General features: G+C 42.5%; 3 protein-coding genes across 7 annotated transcripts; 2 read left to right on the top strand and 1 right to left on the bottom strand.

Annotated features, from left to right (window-relative positions):
• Positions 1-3,954: 3,954 nt before the first annotated feature.
• On the top strand, positions 3,955-13,673 carry si:ch211-163l21.10 (basal body-orientation factor 1). Its single transcript, XM_034576497.1, has 11 exons — positions 3,955-4,143; positions 4,232-4,484; positions 5,635-5,700; positions 8,308-8,451; positions 8,560-8,640; positions 9,251-9,321; positions 11,028-11,172; positions 11,736-12,223; positions 12,432-12,536; positions 13,287-13,358; positions 13,532-13,673. Exons 1-11 carry the CDS (start codon positions 4,100-4,102, stop codon positions 13,629-13,631), a joined length of 1,569 nt encoding a protein of 522 aa, XP_034432388.1. The 5' UTR covers positions 3,955-4,099; the 3' UTR covers positions 13,632-13,673.
• Positions 13,674-13,898: 225 nt separating this feature from the next.
• On the bottom strand, positions 13,899-20,379 carry aldh6a1 (aldehyde dehydrogenase 6 family, member A1). The gene is made up of 12 exons (XM_034576496.1): positions 20,226-20,379; positions 19,846-19,902; positions 19,673-19,747; positions 18,905-19,066; positions 18,681-18,759; positions 17,956-18,258; positions 16,857-16,978; positions 16,302-16,491; positions 15,625-15,806; positions 15,342-15,521; positions 14,361-14,459; positions 13,899-14,275 (listed from the first exon to the last, which is right to left on the bottom strand). Exons 1-12 carry the CDS (start codon positions 20,262-20,264, stop codon positions 14,171-14,173), a joined length of 1,593 nt encoding a protein of 530 aa, XP_034432387.1. The 5' UTR covers positions 20,265-20,379; the 3' UTR covers positions 13,899-14,170.
• Positions 20,380-20,586: 207 nt separating this feature from the next.
• gstz1 (glutathione S-transferase zeta 1) lies at positions 20,587-23,438 on the top strand. Of its 5 annotated transcripts, none has more exons than XM_034576966.1 (9): positions 20,587-20,744; positions 21,092-21,143; positions 21,469-21,536; positions 21,938-22,018; positions 22,111-22,236; positions 22,746-22,821; positions 22,916-22,968; positions 23,059-23,132; positions 23,164-23,285. In XM_034576966.1, the coding sequence occupies exons 1-8, from the start codon at positions 20,715-20,717 to the stop codon at positions 23,110-23,112; spliced, it is 540 nt and encodes a 179-aa protein (XP_034432857.1). In that variant the 5' UTR covers positions 20,587-20,714; the 3' UTR covers positions 23,113-23,132; positions 23,164-23,285. The 5 variants fall into 5 exon arrangements, with proteins under 5 accessions (XP_034432857.1, XP_034432853.1, XP_034432856.1 ...); XM_034576962.1 differs by having other exon boundaries at positions 20,588-20,744; positions 23,059-23,108; positions 23,258-23,438; XM_034576963.1 differs by lacking the exon at positions 20,587-20,744 and adding an exon at positions 20,837-20,988 and having other exon boundaries at positions 23,059-23,108; positions 23,258-23,438.
• The last annotated feature ends 17 nt before the right edge of the window (positions 23,439-23,455 follow it).

Below are 23,455 nucleotides of genomic sequence, written 5' to 3' on the forward strand. Positions count from 1 at the left end.
CACCACCTCGACTGAATCATGTTCGGTAGCTTGAATGAATCATGCATGTATATATCTATATATAAAGAAGAGTTCCCCTCAACCTCCTCTTCATGATCCTGCAATAATCACCACATTAAATGCACTGCAGCAGTTTCAGCAACCTTCAAAAAATGCAAATGTGACCTGCACTCCAGCTGGCATAAAAGAGAAGAATGTTAGCAATCATCTCACTCCCACTCATCCCTGTGTTAACCACAGGCTTTCCAAGGGAAAAATAGTTGGGCAAGCGAGGCACGTTTCACGAGAGAATGCATGAAAAGCATGAGTGGCTGTTTCTCTGGTGGGTGGGTGGCACAGCATCATAAGCTCATGCTGTAGTGTATCAGTTGATACTCCTGTTAAGTCTGGAGTTATTGGCTGTGACTGATGCAGGATGCAGAGGTATCGACGGCAGGGGTGCATCCTCAGCGACCCTGCATGAGCTGAGGGTTTTCTACTGGGCTGCGATATTTGTATATCAACAGCAAGATGACGGAGAGCTGAAGCAGTAGGCCCTGGTAGCCTGAAGCATCGGCGAGGAACTGCCCCTGCCCCAGCCCTGACTCTAACACGTGCTTACACCAGACTGCTTGACCTCGTGCAGAGAGCGACTCGAGGCACAAACCGAGCTGTCAGTCAGTCAGCCCGGGCCCGAGAGGGTAAGGGGAGGGCAGAGGTCCTGCACATGGGCACGACAGAGTGCAGGAAGTCCACAGAGAGGACAATGTGGGGAGGGTGGGGCTTGGCACCGGCATTCACCCATCATGCCACTCCACTCCCAGGACACTCGACAGTGCAAAGTACTGTTCCAACACTGTAATTTGGACTAAAAATATTGGACTTTCTTTCCTCCTTCCTTTTTCTAAATACTGTGGCCATTTTTTCCAATCCTGTGGCTCCCCAGAATGGTCGCTCGCCCCTATCAAAGCCTACATGTGCAGGACCTCTCGTAGACATCTATTGGTCGTAGACATCTATTGGTTGCATGTTAACAGTGTGATAACATGACTAATGAAACCTGAAGAAAAAACACCCTCTTAGAAATAGTCCAGTCCGGAGTGTGGTCAATTTTGAAATTGTTTTTCTTGAAGTTATTGTTCAGACACCCCCTGTCGTTAACGCAGTAATTAATATGGATAAGGTTGAGTCTTTGGGCAGCTGCACCTCAGGACATTTGGTGCATGAGTCATGTTTTAGCCCGAAACCTACACCTACATAATTATTCCATTTAAATATGATGCAATAGGATCTCCAAGAACAAGCTGATGCAAATAAATATAATCACATCTGTAATAACAACGATAAACCTGTGAAAAATCTGCATGTTACCAAATCGTGTTAGGGTGACCTTAAAATGTGTGCTGCTGCTTTTTGAAATCATATTTAAGCTGTCCCTCTAAAACATGACACCGCACATTACAAACACAATGTTTGAAACAAGAAGTAGTCGCAATACATGGTTTGGTATTTTGTTTCAAGCTAACTGAAACCGTAAAGCACGAGAAGGGACCCCAGCTTTGTAATCTACACTGTGCAATATATCATTAATATGCTGCAATGTTGCCCTCAGGAATTCCATGTTTGTGGGTGTCCTGCCCCAAAAAGGCCATTGAAGAGACCCAAACCTTGTCATTACAATTCCAATGATAATGACAGCTTTGAAAGGCTCGGGGTTATTTCAGTTTTCTCTTCTCACTGTCATAGTAATTACCTTTAAATTTAGTCTTCAAACTCTGTTCATGATGCCAGCGCAGAGAGCGCCCCTATACGCTTCAGCTTACAGTAGCTACACCCAACACTTTTCCGATAGCCACTTTTTTGTTTGCGGAATAATCAAATCATCAACGCCGAGCGGACTCTGCTCCCCAGCAGACAGCTGAACAAGATGCTGGGAAGAATTCTGCAGCTTTGGGCCTAAATTATGACCTGTGCTTACTTTACATTGTTTCTGTTGGACGATCTTCTTCGAAAAATGTAAGCCAACTGCATCTACGTTGATCTTAGTGGTTTTCCCATAACTACAGCGAAAAACAAATGTGGGGATGGCAGCGACTAACACGCAGTTCTTTTCAGGACAACACGGACAATGCTGCTGACAGGGGCCAAACATATCTCATGTCATCATGTGGGAAGAGATCATGTGCAAACAGATCCTGTTTGATAGAGCCCGGCATGAGAAGGCTGTAATTACAAGACAAGAGACAAATACAGCCAATCTGTGTCAGTCCAGGGGTTGTCGAGCAGAACAGATCTGTATGTTATGATCTGCTGCAGCGGAGGATTGATTAAAACACAAAACTGCAACCACTCCTTAAAAACAGCACAAGGTGATGAATATATGCTTATAATAATAATAATTGCTCCTGTATGCACCCTCGATACCTTGACTTGTGTTGACTTATATTTTATTGAAGATCTTTATACTTCTTTAGCCCTTATTTATATATTATTATACAGTTGCTTTATTTCCTTTTTTTATTTATATTTGTTTGAGGACACTTTCGTAATCTTGTTGTTCTTGTACATTGATAATACATTTCTTGAAACTTGAATCTTGAGAAAAAGGGTGTTTATCAAAAACACTTGCATTCTGCTGGTGGCAGGTTTTCAGTGACATGTTTTCTAAATTATAGTTGTAAACATTTTTGGTTCTCTAGTTTTTACGAATGTAAGGATTTTCTGCTTGTCCGTGTTTCATATGCTTGTAATTGGCGTAAAAAATGTGGTGTTTTGTGGATTTTTACGCCGACCACAACTCGCGCCTTCTTATATTTTATATACAGAATGCGCCCTGTCCTCTCTCAATCTCGGCCCCTGTGTTTCACAAAACCCAAACCTCTAACAAGCTCTAGGTTGCCAATTGCGCGTAAGCCCTCCTGTGACTCTGGGCATGTTTTATTTCAGCCACACGGTTTCAAATCCAGAAATGGCCTGGGGTTGATGCATTTAAATATCCTAGGCTTGTGTAAAATAATTTAAATGAGATCAGCAAAGATTCTTTGCTCACACAGACCGAGCCTGATACGCTGGTTTGTTAGGTTGCATAACTACAGTATAACATATAGAGTGGGAAAGGGGGTGTTGGTGTGGCTGCACATGTGAAGTCATGTTTGTCTGTTACTATTTAAAATGCCGTCTAATCTCGTAATAACTCTGTGGTACAGACCACCCTCAGCTGCCTCCAGGGTGAACACATTGTCAGAATGACATGCTCAGTACAGTGACTTCAGCTGACTGATGATTCAAAACAATTGTTTGTATACTACTACTTTAAATGGACATAATATTGAGACTGGCATCGGATTGGATGAAAAACTTTCGTCATAATTTCATACCGACGCAGAAAGTTTTGACATAATAATGATAATTTTACCGATACATTGTAAATGTTCCTCTATATGCTCAGGATAACTGAGACCATCTTCACATCTGTCCTTGGTCTCTTGTCCTCAGGAGCCTTTCAAGGGACTTTGGGGGGCCCAGGCAAAGGGAACCTTGGGCGCCCTTCATCAACTTGTCCTTGCTATGGACTAACTGATGGACTAACGTAATCAGCGGTTCTCAGGGACCCCCTCTGAGATCGAGGCTCGAGGCAATTGCTTGGTTTGTCTACCAAGTTGTGACGGCCCTGCCTCCACTCTAGCCCTAAACATCCAGTCTGTCAGCAGTGATAAAGTAATTAAATATCAATATCAATTATCTGCCATATATTGTATTCATCCACTGAACCATAGGGTTTCTTTTAATTTTTATTGTCGTTGTATTCTTTTATCCTATTATTAATATTATTATTGTTGTATTATTTTTATTATTTTATCTAATAAATAATATTGACAATAATAATAATAATAGACAGACACATAACAAACATACTTATACACAGATAAAGTTGTATGAATTATATAACAGGTTACCAAAGGTCCTGTGGCAGTGAAATGTGACCTTGTCATCGGCTCCGTCGTCTCCATAGCAACAGCACTACACAAACACTGGGAGCAGGATACAGGAGCTCACTGTTCTTACCGTTGGCCAAACCTTTACAAAATCCCTAATAATTTAGCCGGTAAAAGGAGCAGAGATGCCGAAGAAGAAAGTTTCCAAACTAAAAAAGGCGAAAGCAGGGTGAGTAAATATATATGTACATTTATAATGCTGCACTGACGTAAAAACAGAAACTAAACTGATGTTGCATTTTTTATTTTGGTCCCAGCAAAGGGAAGAAAGACGGGAAACAGGAGGCGAAGGCCGACAGGGAGACTGAGGTAGAGAAAGCTAAAGCCAACGCCGCCCTGTGGGAGTTGAGGTTAAGGGTCACAGATCAGTCGCTCGTGCAGTATCAAGAGGGCTGCGGGAAACTGGCACGCGTCAACCAGGAGCTCACCAACCACCTCTACCGTGTGGAGAAGGACAGCATCGATATCAGTGTCTGTATGCAGAGACAGGATGCTGCTAAAGAGAAGAAGGTAGGACTATTACATACATACATACATGCATAGGGTGAATTCGGGTAATCTGGGTAATTTTTTGTAATTTTGATTTCTACGATTTATTACAATATCTGTTTTATACATTAGATCAACACATTAGTACCTTTCTGTAATCCTTAAGGTGTTTTCTAACAACACCAGAAGAAATAATGGATATATCATACTCATAGGAGACATGGCACAGCTTTAAGTGTTCAAGAGAATCCTGCCGTAATTTGATAATCTGGGACTGGTCACTTTTTAATTTGGGACACTTCTAAATCCTAAATCACCTTGTTTTGTTTTTGGAGAACTTCATTGACTGTCCCCGATTAACCAGAGCATGCGGTCCCACATTATCAATCAGATTTAATAAAGTCGGAAAGCTAATAACTGTTTGAAAAACATATTTTAAACAACTCAATGCATATTTTGTTGCTTGAATACATCACAAACATAATTTGATATCAATAAGGAGCATTGTTTAATTTGTGACAGATTTAAATCCTAAACATTAGTCTTGTCAGAATCTTATGTCACTGACCTTGTCATGCACTTCCAAGGGGGAGCTTCTGATTGACACTGGCCCTGCCACATATATACACAGACATTGGTGCATACTAATTTCAAAATTAACATAAAGATCTGTCAAATAACATAAAACTAAGCAAGTTGAATAAAAAAGATTATATTAATTAAATATCCAAATTAGATAAACAAAAACAGGTCAGTCACTTTAATCCAGATCCATAGAAAAATCATCTTCAAGGTGAAATAGTATGCGTTCACTGTTTTGTTTTTAGTAAGGGTTAATGTCTCCAAATACAAATAAAAATGGAATAAATAAAATCGTTGATTTGAAACAATTAAAGTTTGGGGAGGACTTAAAAAAACCTTTGTTATATGAATGTGAAAACGAGCTGATTTTATAATTATTTCAATTGACTCTTGCACCAACATTTTTGCAGACTTTCAGAGTTGTTAAAATGGTGTTCACATGAATTTTCCGAATCAGAAACACATTTTTCGGATTATTCCGACCCCACATAAATGCACAATCGATTAGTTAGTTAGTAAAGGTGTAAATGGGCAGTGAGTGATGGGCTCAGACGTTCATAATGTGCTTTATTCTCTTTTGTCTCTGCAGATCAGTTTGCTGCAGAAAAGCCTCAAAAGTCAAGAGGCCGATGCACGTGAAGAGCAAAACAAACTGGTGAGTTCATTTTAAAACGCAGCCACAAGAGAAGAAACGCACCCCGAGCTTTCATGTCGATCCCAAAAAACATGCCCCATCCAACGCATTCATAGTGATTATTCATAGATCATAGAATTGCCGTGATTTAAAACCTGCAGCACGTGAAAAAAGTGCTGCGCTGTGTTTTAACAGCTGTCCTGTGTGTAATTATGTTCACATTTTATTATGTAAGAAAACAACAGCCAAACAGAGTGACCATAAAGCAGAAAAAACAAGGCCTCACATGCCCTGCTACATGGTCGAACGTTATTTTGATCCATGTCAGAGGCCACAAAAAAACAGTATAATTGAAAAGTGCTTGGTTGAAAGGCAGTCACCCTGCTGGTCTTGATGTGTCAACAATAACTACCTCATATGTCGCACACATCCTGACTCTGATACACCACTCGAAGTTACACAATCCTCTCCGGGGACACTTATTTTGACTCTTTTTATCCTCGCTGGCCACCAGATCAAGCTATCACACTGACATGACACAATTCAAGTGGCTTTAATCTGCAAAACAGGTACCAGAAAAACACTTCTCTTTGCTCGCAGCTGTTTTCAATCCTGCAGCTCTTACTTCATGCTGGTAAAATAAGAGTCCAATAAGCGTCTGATGAAGAAATAAGAGGCCTGGGCTGGACCGACTTAAAACATCCCTATTTTAGACATGTATGGAACTGTCACATGTGTCCTCTGGAGGGGGAAAACACACACTGTCCTGTGGTCGACTTCAGAGACGTGAATTGAAGACATGACGAGCTGTTCGCGGCCCTTCTCTCAATGAGAGGTGATAAAAGGGCCCCTGCTGAAAGTGGTCTTTAGCTAATGGGAATCCCTCCATCAGAGGCAGTCGGGGGAACGCGGAGGCTTCCGTCTAAGGAGAGACATGATGACGCTCTGAGGACATTCAGTCACCCGAATAATTATTATGCCATTAAGACTTTTCCAACTGCAGTTACCTCGTAGCAAGAGGACAAGGAGGATGTTGTTGCTTTTCAATGGTGGGAGTTTTTTCAGGTCACGGTTCGACAGATCACAGAGTATGATGCAGAGCAGCAAATACTGCAGCCTGTTGCATCAATGTCGATGAAAGAATCTGAGGAATAACGATTAGGCCCTATGGTTATAATCAGATGGTTGATAACCTCTCATTAAGTAGTCATGTTCGTGTCTGTGGGTTAGTGTTTTGCTAAGTCTCTCATGACTTTGGTCACTTTGTCACATTGGTGCTCAGGCTGGCTTCTCCCCAGTAGAATCTTGAGGCATTTAGCCTCACTGAACTGTACTTATACTGGTTTTTAAAAAAGACTACAGCCAGTGTGAACTTTTTGCCCAAGGTCTTCTTCCCTGTAACTGATACAAACTAAATGTATGAGAATTTAGGCTGCAGCTCCAGATCTATAGAGATCTTCGGATGTTTGTTTGTTTCACCTACAGAGGGTTGTGTTTTCACCCTGATTTGTTGGTTTGTTTCTGAGCAGGTTTACACAAAAACGACTTAACCAATTTCCACCTAACTTGGGTTGCAGGATGGGCCCTGGGTCTGGGATGAAGCAAACATGGAGCCCATCTGCTAATGTCTGACGATGAATTAGCCTCTGGGGACATTCGCCAATATTGTGGGGCTCTCTGGTGTAGACAGCGGATATCTGGGCCAAGTCTCCATCTTCCGTTCGCCGTATACGGTTTACAGTTAACGAGTTTCTAACGTCTAACGTTTCTCCACACAAAACAGTGTGCTGTTTGCATTACTTTCTTTATGTGTTTTAGGTCCAGACAACATTTTGGCTAATCTCTTTTAACATCTACATGCATTTGAATGCAGATCAATTTAAAAGCTGATGTATTTTGATCCATGTTAAGTCCACATGGACAGTTTCCCCTGTGGGCAACCGAAGCCTGCTCAAACGTGGTTAATCAAACTAGAAACAGAAACCAAAAGGCAAAATCTTGTCCCCTGCCGACAGATTTTGCATAATCACATCTGTGGGCACGAATCTGTTTTTATAGATTAGGCAAGAAGGCATTAAAGTTTGGTGTGGATGCAGATTAAGGGGTTAATCCAGGATTTTTCTTTAACATTGCAATATAGGACATTTTTCAACATTTTAGGTTATATTTCAGGGATTAATCCACAATAATCCATCATGTTTAGTTGGCTGATATTTATAACTATATTCAATTCTGTGCGTCTCCAACTGCTGAACATTTTCAGATTTCTTTAAATTGTTCCACAACTGTTATTTATTATTGCTAAACTGTAGCCTTTCTAGTTGACCTATATTGTGTTGCTCTATAAAACTGTGTTAAGTTTATTTCTTTAGAGAGGATACACATACTTAAGAGTAACATATATGTTACAATGGTTTTCATGTCCACTGACAAATAAATCATTTTCAGACAACTCCTTTTTTCTCTCTTATATTTCTATTCTAAGAACTAGACAATCGTGTGTAGTATTGTTTGGCCTTGTTGGAGATATGTGCACTACTGAGTGTCACCATTATAGCTACACTCTGCATTTAATGTGTTTGAACATTTTTTATTGTGTGTATCTAATTATAAGATTGGTTTCTACAGGCTGAAGATTACATACTTCAACTCAGCGAGATGAAGGGACTGTTCAGAAAGAGGTCCAGTGACTTTAACATGATCCAGGATGGAACGAGGAAAATCAAGGAGTTTCAGACGAGGAAAGCCCAGATGGAGCAGGAGCTGAGTGATGTGAGCAAAATCCTGACCGAGACAAAATGTTGCTTATTAAAGAGAGGTTGTCGGGTTGTTGTGTTAAAATTCTACCTGTATCCATGACCCTTTTTTTTTATCTTGTAGATCAGAGAAAGCATGGATAGTGCTGACAAAGGGCACAGGGAAAACCTGAACAAAATGGAGTGCAGATTCTTCAAAGAAAAGGTACGTTCAAGAGGAGAGGAGAGATCTGAAATTATCCCACTTAACGTTTAAATTGAAGATAATAACATATGATAACAAGTCATGTTTATTTTTATAGCAAATTTCATATGACAAGCATAAACTCAATTTGCTTCTTGATCTAAAGCAAAGATTTACAACAAATAAATGACATGGCTAAAGATATGAGATGAAAATATATTATAGAAGAAAATATCTAAAGTATAGAAAGATAAAGAAAACTACATGAAATATAAATAATTAACAAAATTAAAATAAGTGAAACAGAATCAAAACATGTAATGACAAGAACATAAAATAAAAATGGATTGTCATAAAAACTAAATATATAGTTTTAAAAAATGAAAGTGAGAATAATATTGATTCAGCACTAAATAAAATAGAGGGCTACTCTTCCTTCAAAGACACACTAATCAAAAGCTTGTGAAAAAAACATGTTTTTAGTTTGCTTTTAAAAGAAGATACTGCAGCAGGCCTTAGGCTAAGTGGTTGAGAAACCAGAGAGTGGGTCCATAATGGCTGCTGTGGTGAAATGATGATGAAATAATGTTCAGGTGGAACAGTGAAGCAGCTTTTCTGAATTTCCCCGAAGGCTCGTCTGGAGAGAGAAGCGGAGGAAGCGATAGCCGTGGCGGCGGACCGGGCCCACAATGAAGCCATTGTGTGAGTGTGTGAGTGTGTGAGTGTGTGAGTGTGTGAGTGTGTTCCCACTGTTCCTGTCACAATCTAATTTTATTCTTTCAACTGCACTTTGATGTGCTCAAAAAAAAAAGATTTACTGTCATGATTGTTTATTTATTTAAAAAAATATATATATATAACTAGAGCTAATGTTATTTTCTCGACCGCACCAGCTTGTCATGTTCACGATAGTGTACATCACCAAAGCCAACGATCACATCCGAGGCCGCCCCACAGCGTCCTGAAGGGAGGAGACTGCTCAGCGTGTGCAGAGGAGCAGAGTTTATTACTTTTGAGGCCATGGGATGTATATTTCGCCTCTGCAGTGTTTAGTCGTTTTTTTACAGCTCATAAAACATCAACATTGATACTGGTGTGGTCCTGTCGCTTTGGTCTTAGTGTCAGTCATTGATTTAACTTTAAAGCTGCTATTTGTAGGTTTTGACCCTCGCTGCATAGTTAACGTTAGCATAAACAGCTGCAGCAGAAACCTTTACAAGTTCAGGATCATTTCTTTACCGACCGAGAGCTGTCAAGAGCAGTAGAAAACAACATGCAACGTTAACTATTGTTTTACTCCTACTGCTTATACTGTGGAGTCTGCTAACCATCCCGAATACAAGACTGCAGAATTTTGGAGACCAAGATTTGAGTGTGGCGGCCCCCCCGCCCTGTGGAATTCTCTGACAGTTGAGATTCACAATGCCAGGGTTAGCCCTAACCCTAACCCTAACCCTAACCCCTGGGACATTCAAAAAACTACTTAAAACTCATCTTTTAAAAAATGCATATAACCTGATCTGATACAATCTGCTCTTGTCTCTCTCTCTTTCACCTTAAATATGTCCTTCTAATCTATTATGATTATTATTATTATTATTACTGAAGTTAGCTTGCTTACCAGCTAGCCACAGCCAGGCTGGCCCATCTCGTCACATTGGTTGTAACAGCAGTTAATTCAACTTTCTGTGTAAGGACTTAGAAACTGAGAGCGATAATGTGCAACATGCTGGGATCTCAAGGTCTTCACATTACCTGGGATGGGTATCGTTACTATGACTACTTACTGATTCTGCTTAATCCGGTTCTTTAATTAAACAAATTAAAGAGAAGGAAACATTCATGGGGGAGTCTGTACATCCATGTGTAGTTGACCTGTATCTCTGCGTGTGCAGGTGAGTGAGAGAGCAGGCCCTCCATTCCAAGCTCCAAACACTAGGTATTAGTGCCCGTCCATATTTACTACATTGACTTAAAAAACAGTCCGGAAATATTTACCTCCGCCAAGGAGGTTATGCTTTTGTCTGCGTTTGTTTATTCGTCTGCCTGTTAGTTAGCAGGATTACGCAAAAACTACTCGAGAGATTTCTACAAAACTTTCTTTAACATTGTGATACATTTTGATTGAGAATAATTCATGGATCTTGATGAAAAAGAAAAGTCATGTTTAGGGGACTGATATTTATTTGTGTGCAATTGGTGCAGACTCAAATAATGTTGGGGGGTACAGGGAGGTATGAGTGCCCTTCTCGTTATAATACATTTGTTTTGTTAGACTTGGGACATATCTGTGCACGTTGACACAAATCCAAACTGTGTCAGGTAAAATGTTAAGATTCATAATGATGCGTCATCATTTGTGGACAAACTTCTCTGTGGCTAATTTGTTTGTGCTGTAAACTGTTTAGGCAGTTGGACGACGCATCCCGCTCTGTGTTCAAGGAGAATGTGCGTCTCAACGAAGCTCTGAAATATCACATAAAGGAAGCGGGGGACCTGCAGAAACTGACAGACTCGCTGGGAAGGCAAAACGCTTCGCTGGCCCTGGACAAGGTGTGTATTTGAAGCGTCGGACAGCTAACAGCGAAGCTACTATTAGGGCCCCACAGTCCTTGGACAGGGACCATTCATGTCAGAGTCATTTTCAATCATTTCAGTTATGAAACACTTGTCAGATCTGTCCAGAATATATTTCAGGTGGTTTTTTCCCTTGTGTTGTTTACTTTTGCCGACCTTGTGTATTTTGCTTGTGGTCCCACTCCTACCCTCCCCCCTCCACCTCCCGGCTACTACCCAGCCTCTCAGTGGTCAGTGGTTGTGGCGAGTTTCCACTGGCGGACGGGTTCAAATTCAGTGGCTTCTCCTTTGCAGGTTTTTGGCACTGATTCTTTTAAGACAAATAAATATTGGGCACATTAATCTTACCTCTAATGATGACAGTCGTTCAAGGCGGTAAATCCACCTTGTTGAAGCTTTGGCCGTTCACTCAGCAGCACAGGCTAGTACACAAATCATTATCTGTTCTATGTCTATACTGGCATGAAAACGAAAGGACTTCCCAAGGTTGGCTCGGTGTCATCCGTCTTACTAATGTGCTCTTGTCTCTTCTCACCAAGAAAACCTGCGAGTTGATGGTAAAGAAGAATGCAGCTCAGATGGCGGCCCAGAAAGATGAGGTATCTAAACTAAGGGCCAAGGTCATGTCCTTGGAGAAGGCTCTGGACCTGAAGGGCAGGGAACTCCAGCGAGAGGAAAAGGAGGAGAAGATGCTGGTCAGTCACCAGGCCGGCCAGATCGAGCTGGACAAGCTCCAGAAGGTGCTCGGCATGCGAGAGAGAGAACTGGGGCACATCAAGGGGCTGGCGAGCACTATAGTGGAGCAGCGTACGGAGCTGGAGCAGTTCTTCCACGAGTCACTGGCTCAGGTGAAGCAGGAGATCGAGGCCAGCAGGCTGCAGTACAAGAAGGACGCTCTCCAGGCTTATCGCTGGAGGCTGAGAGAAGCCACAGCAGGAAAGCTAAAGTTCCCACCCATCCGCACCTTCCGTAAAACACCCCACAGTACCAACTCTGTCTATTCAGACATGGAGGCAGCCGCGACGTGGTGGGTCCCCCTCCCCATCATTTCCATACCTCTGTGTATGTCTTTGTGATATATTTAATTCCTCGTGTTTATTGGAGGCCAGACACCTGCAGCACATTCAGAGGTCATCTCCCTTCAGCACTCTTCATTCAGTTTATACATGTAAATAAATATGTACATTAGCAGAGGGGGAATATTAATTTTGATTTCATCTTCCTGTTATTTTAAGGACTCATCAACCAGGCAGCGAAGTTGAAATCTCGGATCTCACTTGGGAGCAGAGGGAACAAGTGCTCAGGCTTCTCTTTGCGAAAATGAATGGGCAGCGGGAAAGGTAATAAAACTCCTCAGTAATTGCTGGTTTGACTTAGAAAGGCTTGATGGCTGCTCGTTCATCACTCACTGTGTATTCATCCTAGGTAATAACATTAAAATCAATTTATTATCCTTCTGCTCCTGCATCAATTAATTCTGAAGAACAAAGTGCAGCAGTTCAGGCTGAACTCGTGGTGACTCCTCCCTCTATTTAATGTTTTAAACAGCCATTTTCTCTGCAGAGAGAGGATACCATAAAACATCAGTTAGGTTTTTCGACCAATTTTCTTTTCCATCCAGCTGCTTAAAAAGAATGAAGAAAGAGTCTGGGCACAATAGTAAAAATAGGCCCAGCCGCAGAGTCGTGTGCTTGGAAACAAACATCTGGTCACGTCCATTTGCTTTCAGCCTATTGGCCCCTCTTCACGTGCACCAGCAGTTTATTTTGTTCTTTGAACACTTGTGGCCAGAGAGCAGCTGGTAACATGATTTTCAGAGGAGTGTGCAGGGGATCTGGATGTATGGGATCACGGCAGGCAAGGGGAGATATGTATTCACGTTAACAGTGGTCTGGCACCTAGACCAGCAGAATAACACCGAACATTTGGTGACTCCGGCGCGTCAGTCAGCATGTGCCTGGTGCTGACCCTGACTGACCCCCTTTCCAAAACATGCCGCAGGCCTCAGGAAAACACACACCAGAGTGCTAAAACATGGCTTTTCTCTACGAGGTTGTGTATTTAACTGCAACTCTGCATTTTTCTGATAGGAAAGCCGGCCAACATCTGGCTTTGTCTGCCTCCTCTGAGAAGAAGAGCCTCGTGGACAGCGATGCTGCCGGGTAAGACACTAAAGGAATGTGCTCATCCTTGCAATTACGAAGCCTGCACAGATTTATTGGTCCCACATTCCATGTTTAGCTGAAAAAGCATTGGCTGTGAGAACATGGGTGCCTACATGTAATTCATCAAGACGCCGCGTTTTTAACGTTGCTTAATGATGACTGTCTTCCAGAATTAGAGAGGAGCTCTCGCCGGCGACCTTCATCACCCAGGCGCCTGAGTTCGCTCTGCCCTCGAACCCAAACACCCTGCCGGATATACACACCACATGACCTCCGTGTGGCCTCTCCATTGCACATCACACTCTGGATTGTTAGAGAGTGTCAATCATGTGTTTTTGTAGAATACAAGTGTTTTGTTGGTGCTCATTATAAATATCTTTCCATGCATGTATATGCGGTGTGAGTTGCCTCTTTGAATTCTGTTATTTATTTGAATTCTGTTATAACCTGTTTAAAAAGGGAAATATCACAAGTCAAAACCTCTTTCTTACCACTTCCTGCAAAAAGCAACATTTAAATTATCATTGGAATAAAATACAGTGTATCCATGACAACCATGGCATCGTTGTATTTTAGGAAATGACATGGATCCATTCAAACATCTGTACAGATCGTTTTGCATTGTTAAAATCTTGGCCACTGTGTTTTACATATACAGAATATCGAAATTTACACATCTAATATAAACTCTATCAAAGTTGTGAGTATTTTGTGTTTATGAACTATTCACATTGAATAATAATAATAACAAATCTGATCTGTGTGTGGACGAAGGGTTATTAAACTGTTCCGGCACTTGGATGGAGTATTTAGCGTCCCATAGTTGGCATGGTAACCGCAGGACTTTTCGATGTGGCGTCTTCAGCTTTCCATTGCGAGGTCACAGTTTTGATCTGTGTGTAGAACTGGATGCCCTGCAGGGAGAGGAAGAAAATAACATTTAACTTCACCGAGCATCACTTTGGTGTTGACGTTTGTGTTCTTGTATCAAAATCGTACTTGTTTTCCATAGAAGTTCATGTCCCCTCTGAAGGATCCTCTTGAGCCGGTAAAGGAGAACATTGGCAGAGGAACGGGGATGGGAACATTGACGCCGACCTGCAGAAAACAAGTATTGTCCCTCTCATTTCCATAAGAGCAAGTTTGTAAAACAATTCCCCAGGATCCCAAATTGCTAGCGTGAGTAAAATGTGGCTGATGAGAGATGTGGTGCATCTATGCCATTTAAAAAACAAGCTTACATGAGCACAATAAACATGGCTCAACCTGCGGCTTATATTTGCCGTTTTGAAAGCACAGCAGGCTCTTATGATAGGGGAGGAAAACTAAATAAAACATTTTGTTATGAAGGCAGCAGAGGCATGGCGTGGTTGGTTTAGAGTGTTTGAAACAGCGGGAGTAAGTTTGGACGCACTGAGGCCTTTTGGCAAAGGTGCAGGGGGGAGAAAAAAAAAAGGAAAAAGAAGATGTTTGTTGCATCGATGTTTGGAGAGGAGCACAGCACATGGCCTGCACAGCATTCCCCGACATGTGAACAGCAAACACAGGGCATAACTAGGCTCCACAGGCAAACAAACAGGGAGAAAAGTTGGACGTATTTATGCCTAAATGATAAACAGGACCCCGGAATCCCTTCTGAGATTAATTTAAGATTTCCCCTTTTCCAGTGCTACGCGGTAAAAATGTTTCTATGTCCCCCTGTTTTCAGCGAACAGATACACATTTGTATGCTATTTGTAGTCTTGTCTGTTGGGAAAGTGGAGGGAAGGGGGTTACCGAACATGTGTATTTTAGGTCAGGGGCAAACATGGCTATACTTAACCTGGAAAGTGTTTTTTTTTTTTTTTTGTAATAAGGTTGTCAAACGAAAAACAAAAAGAAATGTGATGTACTCTCGACGGGAGATGCTGCATCGACATGACAGAGGGATGTGAATGTCTCCAAAACAGAGGAACACATTTGGAGGCTGCAGCCACTCACCTGGCCCACGTCCACCTCGTGAGTGTATTTACGTGCCGTGGCACCGTTTGTGGTGAAGATGGCTGTGCCGTTGCCATAGGGGTTCCCGTTGACTAAACCGATGGCGTCATCCAGGGTTTCTGCCTCGAGAACGACCAACACGGGCCCGAAGATCTCCTCGGTGTAGCACTTCATCGCCGGCTGTAAGAGCACAAACATGTGCACAATTGATTTATATATTCAAAATTGTACTCTGACGCAAAAAGAGTTTAGGGGTGCACATGAAACGAGTAAACCCACATACTGTGACATTGCCGATGATGGTGGGACCCACAAAGTTGCCGTTCTCGTAACCCTTAACCTTGACGCCGCGGCCGTCCAGGAGCAGCTTCGCGCCCTCGTCCACGCCACTCTGGACCAAACTGCAGACTCTCTCCTTGGCCTGGGGAGAGATCAGAGGCCCCACATCTGCACCGGGCTGGTCTCCTACAGCAGGGCCCCCGAAACAACCGGCTATAAGGTTACACGCCATGGCGATCGCTCGATGTGAGCACATTAAGGGCGCAGACATTCGGATGCTTCTTTTCCCACAAACACAAAAAAGCCAGGACGAGGGGCACCCTGAGGCACTCCCTCAGAGATGGATACTTAGGGGTTTCCTGTGCACTGCACAAATTAGAGTCCATATCATTGCAAACGGGGAGAATCATTCTCTATTTTGCTTCACGTCAGGATTTGATGCTCTGAATCACTATTTAGGTCTGGGCCGCAGATCTGACCACAAATTTGCAGCATGGCTGACTCAACCAGCCTTCGCTCCCAGCTGAGTCCGATGTGAAGTTACAACAAGGCAAAAGGCGAGAGGTGTGGTTAGGGCCGCTTGGGTGGCCCCGGGATGACTAAACCAAAGGCCCTCGGGGAGAAAAAGAGCTCAGGAGAAAGAGACGGGAGGTAAAGGGGTGGGGTGACGGGGTGCGGTACCTGCATTCACGCGCAGAGCCTTGGCACGCTCCACCAGCTCCGGCAGCCAGGCCCGTGCTTCGCCCACCAGGATGGCTGTGGACAGAGCCATGCAGCGCTGTCCCGCTGCCCCGAACGCTGCGCCCACAAGCTGGTTCAGAGTGTTCTCCTTGTTGGCATCAGGCATCACCACACCATGGTTCTTGGCGCCCTGCGGCACATGAGAAGCGGTTAGCCCTCGGCAGCTTGATCTGCACATTAGAGCAACTGGTTGGTCACAAGCGAGAGAAGATAATATCAGGGAATCATGAAAACAAACGACCGACAAATGTCAAATAGTAAACTTGTGGTAGAAAGGACTGACGGATACAAGTAAAAACAAAAAAGACAGAACGTTTGTAATTCACAGACGGGATTTTCCTACAGTGATGCACAGCTGCAGTTTCTCATTTGCAACTTCTCTCTTCAACAACCACAGGTTCCAGGATACAGCAACTTGGCCAATCTGTTGGCCAAGGCCGCCACCTGCTGGACATCTGCAGCATAACATTTGCAGCATTATAAGTTGATACTCACCATGTTGGACTGGACCCTCTTGCCATTTTTAGAGCCCCTCTCGTAAATATACTCCCCAGCTTGATTTGAGCCGACAAAGCTGATCGCCTTGATGGCAGGATGGTCACAGATGAAATTCACGGCTGTGCCAGAAAGACAGTTAAAAGAAAAGTATTCATTTAAATATCCATCAATTATATCAGCTACATTCATTAATAAATAATGCTGTGTGGTACTGCGTTAGATAGGAAATCATGCACCCAACTCAAGGAATGAAAAATGTATCAGCTTAAAGATTCATGGTTGTTATGAATTCGAAAAGCTGATAATCAAAGATTCATAAATGTTAAAATGAACTTGCTCTTCCACCAAAAAAATTGTGAAAGCAAGTTTAATATTAATACCGTTTTACAAAATGTGAATCAATCAGTCAGAAAACTTGATTGAATTAGTTATTTCAACATGAAGGTAGGAATGTAACTGATAAATACTTTGGATGTGGAATATTTCCTAGAATAGTCAATTTTTTTGTTCAAAAACAGTGAAAAATACGATATTTAGTTTTCTATCATGAAAGATGGGGAAAAAAGCAGAAAATCATCACAGTGGAGAAGCTGGTTACAGAAGATTTGTGGTGCCTTTGCTCGGTAAATGACTAAAATTTATGAATTGCTTTAGTAATAGCACATGATAATAGCACTATAGTGAGAGATTGTTTTCTGTCATTGATTAACTGATTGTTTCAGCTCCATTTGAATGTTAGATTAAAGAGAAATAGATGAAAAGTTGATGTATTTTGTATATAAAAAAGCCATAAATGAATTGGAAAAATATCTTTAAAAATTAAATAAAATCAAAGCATGATCTGTATTGATAAGTGGCAGCCATCAGCCTGTTTGATTGCACACTACACAAAAAAGCAGTGGATGTTTTTAACGGTTGTGAATTTCCAACATAGAGATTGTAAATGTCATGTTATCAGACATGTTAGTGAATGTGACCTTCTTAACCTGCACCCGCATTTATCCCAGTTTCATCATATACACTAACTTGTCTCTGCAAAGTTCAGACACAGAACAGCAGGTTCAGATGACCAGAGGTAACAGAGTCCAGCTCTCACCGGCGTGTTGGCCGTGGATCACGTTGAGCGTCCCGTCCGGAGCGCCAGCGTCCTGCATCATCTTGACGAGCAGCATGGCGCAGCTTGGCACTCGCTCCGAGGGCTTCAGCAGGTACGTGTTGCCACTCACCATGCCCATGGGGAACATCCACAGGGGGATCATGGCCGGGAAGTTGAAGGGGGTGATGCCCGCACACACCCCGATGGGCAGGCGGTAGGTGTAGGTGTCCATGTCCTTGGTGATGGAGGGCAGGGTTTCCCCGAGCATCAGGGAGGTGATGCTGCAGGCGTGCTCCACAACCTCTGCAGAGGAAAAACAGAGTGTAGAACACACAAGTTAGTTTGGTTCATTTTGTTTGTGTCATACTGCAGTAATATCAAAATACAAAAACAAATAAAATATTTAAAACTGCACACAAATAAGAAAACAAAATCATCCTGTTCAAAAATCTTTTACTAAAGGAGAAAAACTGAATTTCAAAATAAAAGTAATAAAAATAAATGTCTAAATTAGATTCCACAATGCAGCTATTGAACTTTAATGATAGGATGCTATGGCTCAAAGGGTTCATCAGGTAAACCACCCTTTGGTCAGAGCTGGTATAACTTATTAACCCTTCCTCCAACCACAAACTAAAAACCTACATAACATGCAAATGTTTACCTAATTGTTGCCCTCTGTAAATGTATGTCTGTGCACGTGTGTGCGAGCAACTTAAACTTACGCAATCCTCTGAACACATCCCCCTCTGCATCTGCAAGGGTCTTTCCCTGTTCCACCGTGATGGACTTGGCGAGTTCTTTCTGGAAACACAAGACAATCTCTGTAACTCCAGGTTAAACATGAACTGACGATTTGAATTTTAAATCTAAAACAGCAGGCTCTGCAGTTAATGCTGAAAGCGAAACTGTATTTTTCAGCTGTGCACCTTACACTCCTTTGACTTACAATGTTGTCCTTGATAAGCTGCTGATAGCGGAGAAAGACCTGCTGCCGAGCCAAGATGGAGGTCTCAGACCAGGAGAGGAATGCTCTGGAGCACGAGTCCACGGCAGCCAACATCTCCTCCTGCGTGGCTTTGGGTACGCGGGCGATCACCTCGTTGGTAGCCTGCAGAGGAGTGATTTAAAAGTCAGGCCATCGGTGGAGTCCATTTACAGAAAAAAAGATTAATAAGTTTGTATTATCAAGGATATTTTGGTCCAGCTGAAGTTATTGAGGCCTGTTATGTGCCTGAGTTATGTGCGGTTTCATAAATCTACAGGTCAAAGGTTATCAGAGACAGATAATGGATTTCCACACTGACTCCTTAACAACACATTTATAAATACTAGTTAATGTATAATTGCTTAGGTTTAAATAATGTCATCTCACTGATCGGCAATGACAGATATACTTATTAATCGACTTAATTCACATGTGACCTGAAAGGGAACATTTCCTTTGACTCCAGGGAACACACTTGTGAGTTTGGAACATTTAGAACCTGCAGGTCACAAACTCAGTTTTGCTCAAATTTGCTTTTGGGCCGTTCAGCAACACAAACTGGTTTGTAGACGCAGTGTCGTTACACATAATGCAACATGTTAAGCAACTTCTGTAGATTCTGCTGTCAGATGTCATGTCAGAGCTAAAACCAACTATGTAGACTAGGATATGCATGTTTGTGAAGAGGATGAGTGGTGTTTGCTCATCCAAACCTGGTGACACACTTACAGGATTATGAATATCCAGCCATTCCGAGGTCTTGGATTCCACAAACTTCCCATCGATGAACAGCTTGATGTTCGGCTGCGAGGACACGACACCACAACAACTGCATTTAATCATCCATCACGTTTGTTGTAAACTGTGACAGCACACTGACAACTGTCCTGTTTTCCACTCACCACTGAGGAGGAGGAGGAGGAGGAGGAGTAGCACATGCGGCCGACTTTAAGTGGGACCTGGGGCAAAAAACACAGATCATTAATACATGCAATGAGTATTAACTATATCATTAACAACAGAAAAGCTGTCATTGTAGGTCTGCACACAAGCAGCTTATTCCCTGCTGCAGCCTGGAGGCCTGAAAGATTGATGAGCAACCACAGAGTTCTGAAAGGGACAAAGTCAAGCTGAGTATAGAGGAGACATTTATTAATGCGTTCGAAAGTCCATGAGCTGTAAAGAGGAGACAACTGAAGTTAGTCCCATGTGTGTGGACTTAATCCCACTTAGATAATGTTTATGGGAAGTTTGAAGGTTTGAAAGGTTTGTATAATTTTACCTTAGTCCTGAGCACTGATCTTAACGCTGTTGACGCCATGGTGCGGATGTGAAGTGGCCCAGACGGACTGGATCTTCGCCAGCTGCAGGTAGGACGGCGGAGGACAACGCGCACTCTTCTCCCTGACAGGGTCACACCTCTTGGGGGGGCGGGCTCTGAGGGGGGAGCGGAGGCCGGCGATTCGCTCCGCGCCCGGACCCTCCCATGACTAACGCAGCCCGATTGGACCACTGCGGACGCCTTCTTGTCCAATCCCTTAGCTGGAGCTCCGTATCATCCCGCCCACGTTGTGTAAAGTCGAGCAACCATTGGATGAAGTCATTATTTTTATTTGTGACCAGGAAGTTATGCAACCAAAGGGCTGAACTGTGACCAGAATCTCTGCAGAACATCCCACTGAGACGTTAGTGTTGTGTCGTTGGACGTAAGCGACGACCCGTTGTAATTTATCCTTTAAATAAAAGTGACAACGTTATCACAGCCACAATAATGCACCTGTCCCCAGTTTGCCTCGCCAAGGTAGTGTATTAACACTGTTAGCTGTTTGCTAAGTGTGTGTGTGTGTGTGTGTGTGCCAGATGTCTAATCTGAACCATATGAAACCCCAAAATGTTGCTTAGTCATGGGCCAAAGATTAGGTAGGAGGGGGTTTAGGATCTCTTCCTATTGGCTGCTGCAGGATGAGGACGGTGTAGAAAAACTGTTGCATTAGTTTCAACTGTGTGAAAACTAGAGCCAAGCAGCCATGGCAACTCCAACCAAGGTGAACTACTGCAGACACGAGAAAAGTTAACAATGTCAAGAGGAAGTGGGATGTGTGCTTTCTAATGGACTGACTGTTTTTTTTTATGTGGTTTTCTGTGCAGCCTGTTCTCCATGGATACTTCAGAAGCTCCTGCTCCTGGAGGGTTCGCATCGGTGAGTTCTTTAAATATATAATATACATGTGGAGAGATATATTGCTTATGCATTGTGCAAACACAGCGAGGAGGTGTAACATCCTTGATCTGCATCAGATTAGTGAAATATTTATCAAGTGTTTGCCATTCTCTGCTTATAAAGAAAAGCTTAAAATCACAACCTTCGTTCGGGAGGAAATAAATCAGTCTTTAACAAGAAATTATAATAATAATAATGTGACATTTATCGTGATAATTATTGATATTAACTGTTATATCGCCCAGCTCCATTTTAAATCAGTTGTGATGTCATAAAGAGGATGATTTACTTTTTTGTGCAACAGCTTTTGCTCTTAAAGGAATAGAGTACGACCAGGTTCCAGTCAATCTGATCAAAGATGGAGGTCAGCAGGTACAATATACACATTCACTGGATTCCTTACATCATCTGTTGCATGAGACGTCTCCGAGTAATGTTTTCTAACATCTTTATGAATTATTCCCTGCAAAAAAAAGTTTTGATTAACGCCTTATCTAAGAAAGATAAATAAATATTCCTGAATCTGTCCGATGATCCGGATCAAACCAACATTTTATGGATTCTTTCCTGACCCATAACACACCCGTCTACCAAATTTCATGGTAATCTGTTAAATTGTTGTTATGTAATCTTGCTGAGAAACAAACCAAAAAAGGGGTGAAAACATAACTGTCTTGGCAGAGGTAATTACAGATGTGTCATCAGCTACTAATGACTGAAATGTTTAAACTTAATATTGCATTAGTCTCAAAAAGGCTCTCTTTGTGCTCAAGCTCACTGAACAGTACAAATCCTTAAACCCCATGCAACAAGTGCCTGCAGTGGAAATCGATGGCATCACCCTTTCTCAGTCAGTGAGTCCCTCCAATCTTCACCCAACTCATTCCAACATTTGCACAAGTAACTGTAACACTGAGGACAATGAGGATGTTGTGTGCTCTCACAGCTGGCAGTGATCCAGTACATCGAGGAAACCAGGCCAGGACCCCGCCTCCTTCCTGCAGACCCCAAGCAACGGGCCCAGGTCCGGATGATCAGTGACGTCATTGCCTCTGGGATACAGCCCCTGCAGGTGGGTTACAACCGGTTACAACTGAGACAGTTCTAATGGTATCTGTACTAATATCAAGACTTGTGGGTTCATACCTGAAGCTAGAATGGCAGCACGTACCTCTGCCAAGGCTCAACAGTCCCCTTGTAAAACCACATTTAAATTCACTAGATATGGATCCGTATTTGGTTCTGTACCAACACACTCATAACCATCCGTCCCTGATTTTTTTCATCAAGATCCATAAATTATTCTGAGAATTTAATGAAAATGTTGAACCCCCCATCTCACTATGTTAAAGTGAAAAATAAATCCTGAATCCACCCCGATCTGGATCCGCACAAAAACTGAACAGGTTCTTCCCTGACCCACACCGCATCCTTCCACCAAGTTTCATGTTAATCTGTACAGTAGGTTTTGCATAATTCTGCTAACTGACTGACAAACACAGCCGGATGGTGGATGAAATAATACAATTGCCTAATGTCACACCGTGGTTCAACTTAACACTATAAATTTGGATGTTTCAGAATTTGTATGTGATCCAGAAAATGGGAGCAGAGAAGGTGCCGTGGGCTCAGCAATTCATCACTCGTGGTTTCCAAGGTTGGTGGAAGTTCAGTCTTCATAGTTATTCCAAAGAGCCATCTCCTGTCATTCTTTAAAATGTGACTCTAATGCATATTTTGTTCTCATCCAGCTCTGGAGCCCATTCTGAAGCAAACGGCAGGAAGATACTGTGTCGGTGATGAGGTAGGAGTCTGCTCATCATATTCCTAACAAGCCGATCAGTGTGGCACACAGCAGATAGGCTTTCCATTTGATTCTATTTATATCTTATAGATTTCCATGGCCGACATCTGCTTGGTCCCACAAGTCTACAATGCAGAGAGGTAAGGTCACCCTGAACGAGAACATGAATGTTGCATGTTGTACTGGAGTTAGCTTCTCTTTCAACCTTCTGTATACATGAAATCGACCCTGTGTATTCTGAACTTTAAAAACCTCGTACAAACAACCCCCCTCTCTTTATTCTCACCAGGTTCAAGGTGGACGTCGAGCAGTTTCCAACCATCAATAGGTTAAATCAAACCCTAATTGAAATCGAGGCTTTCAAAGTGAGCCACCCGTCTTGCCAACCAGACACACCTTCCGATCTTCGCACATAATAGCTATAGACATGTAATTTGATACTTTCTTTAATAAAACACTTTGAAAATAATCCTTTGAGTGTGGTTCC

This window comes from Hippoglossus hippoglossus, chromosome 22 (genome assembly GCF_009819705.1).
Source record: "Hippoglossus hippoglossus isolate fHipHip1 chromosome 22, fHipHip1.pri, whole genome shotgun sequence".
NCBI lineage: Eukaryota > Metazoa > Chordata > Actinopteri > Pleuronectiformes > Pleuronectidae > Hippoglossus > Hippoglossus hippoglossus.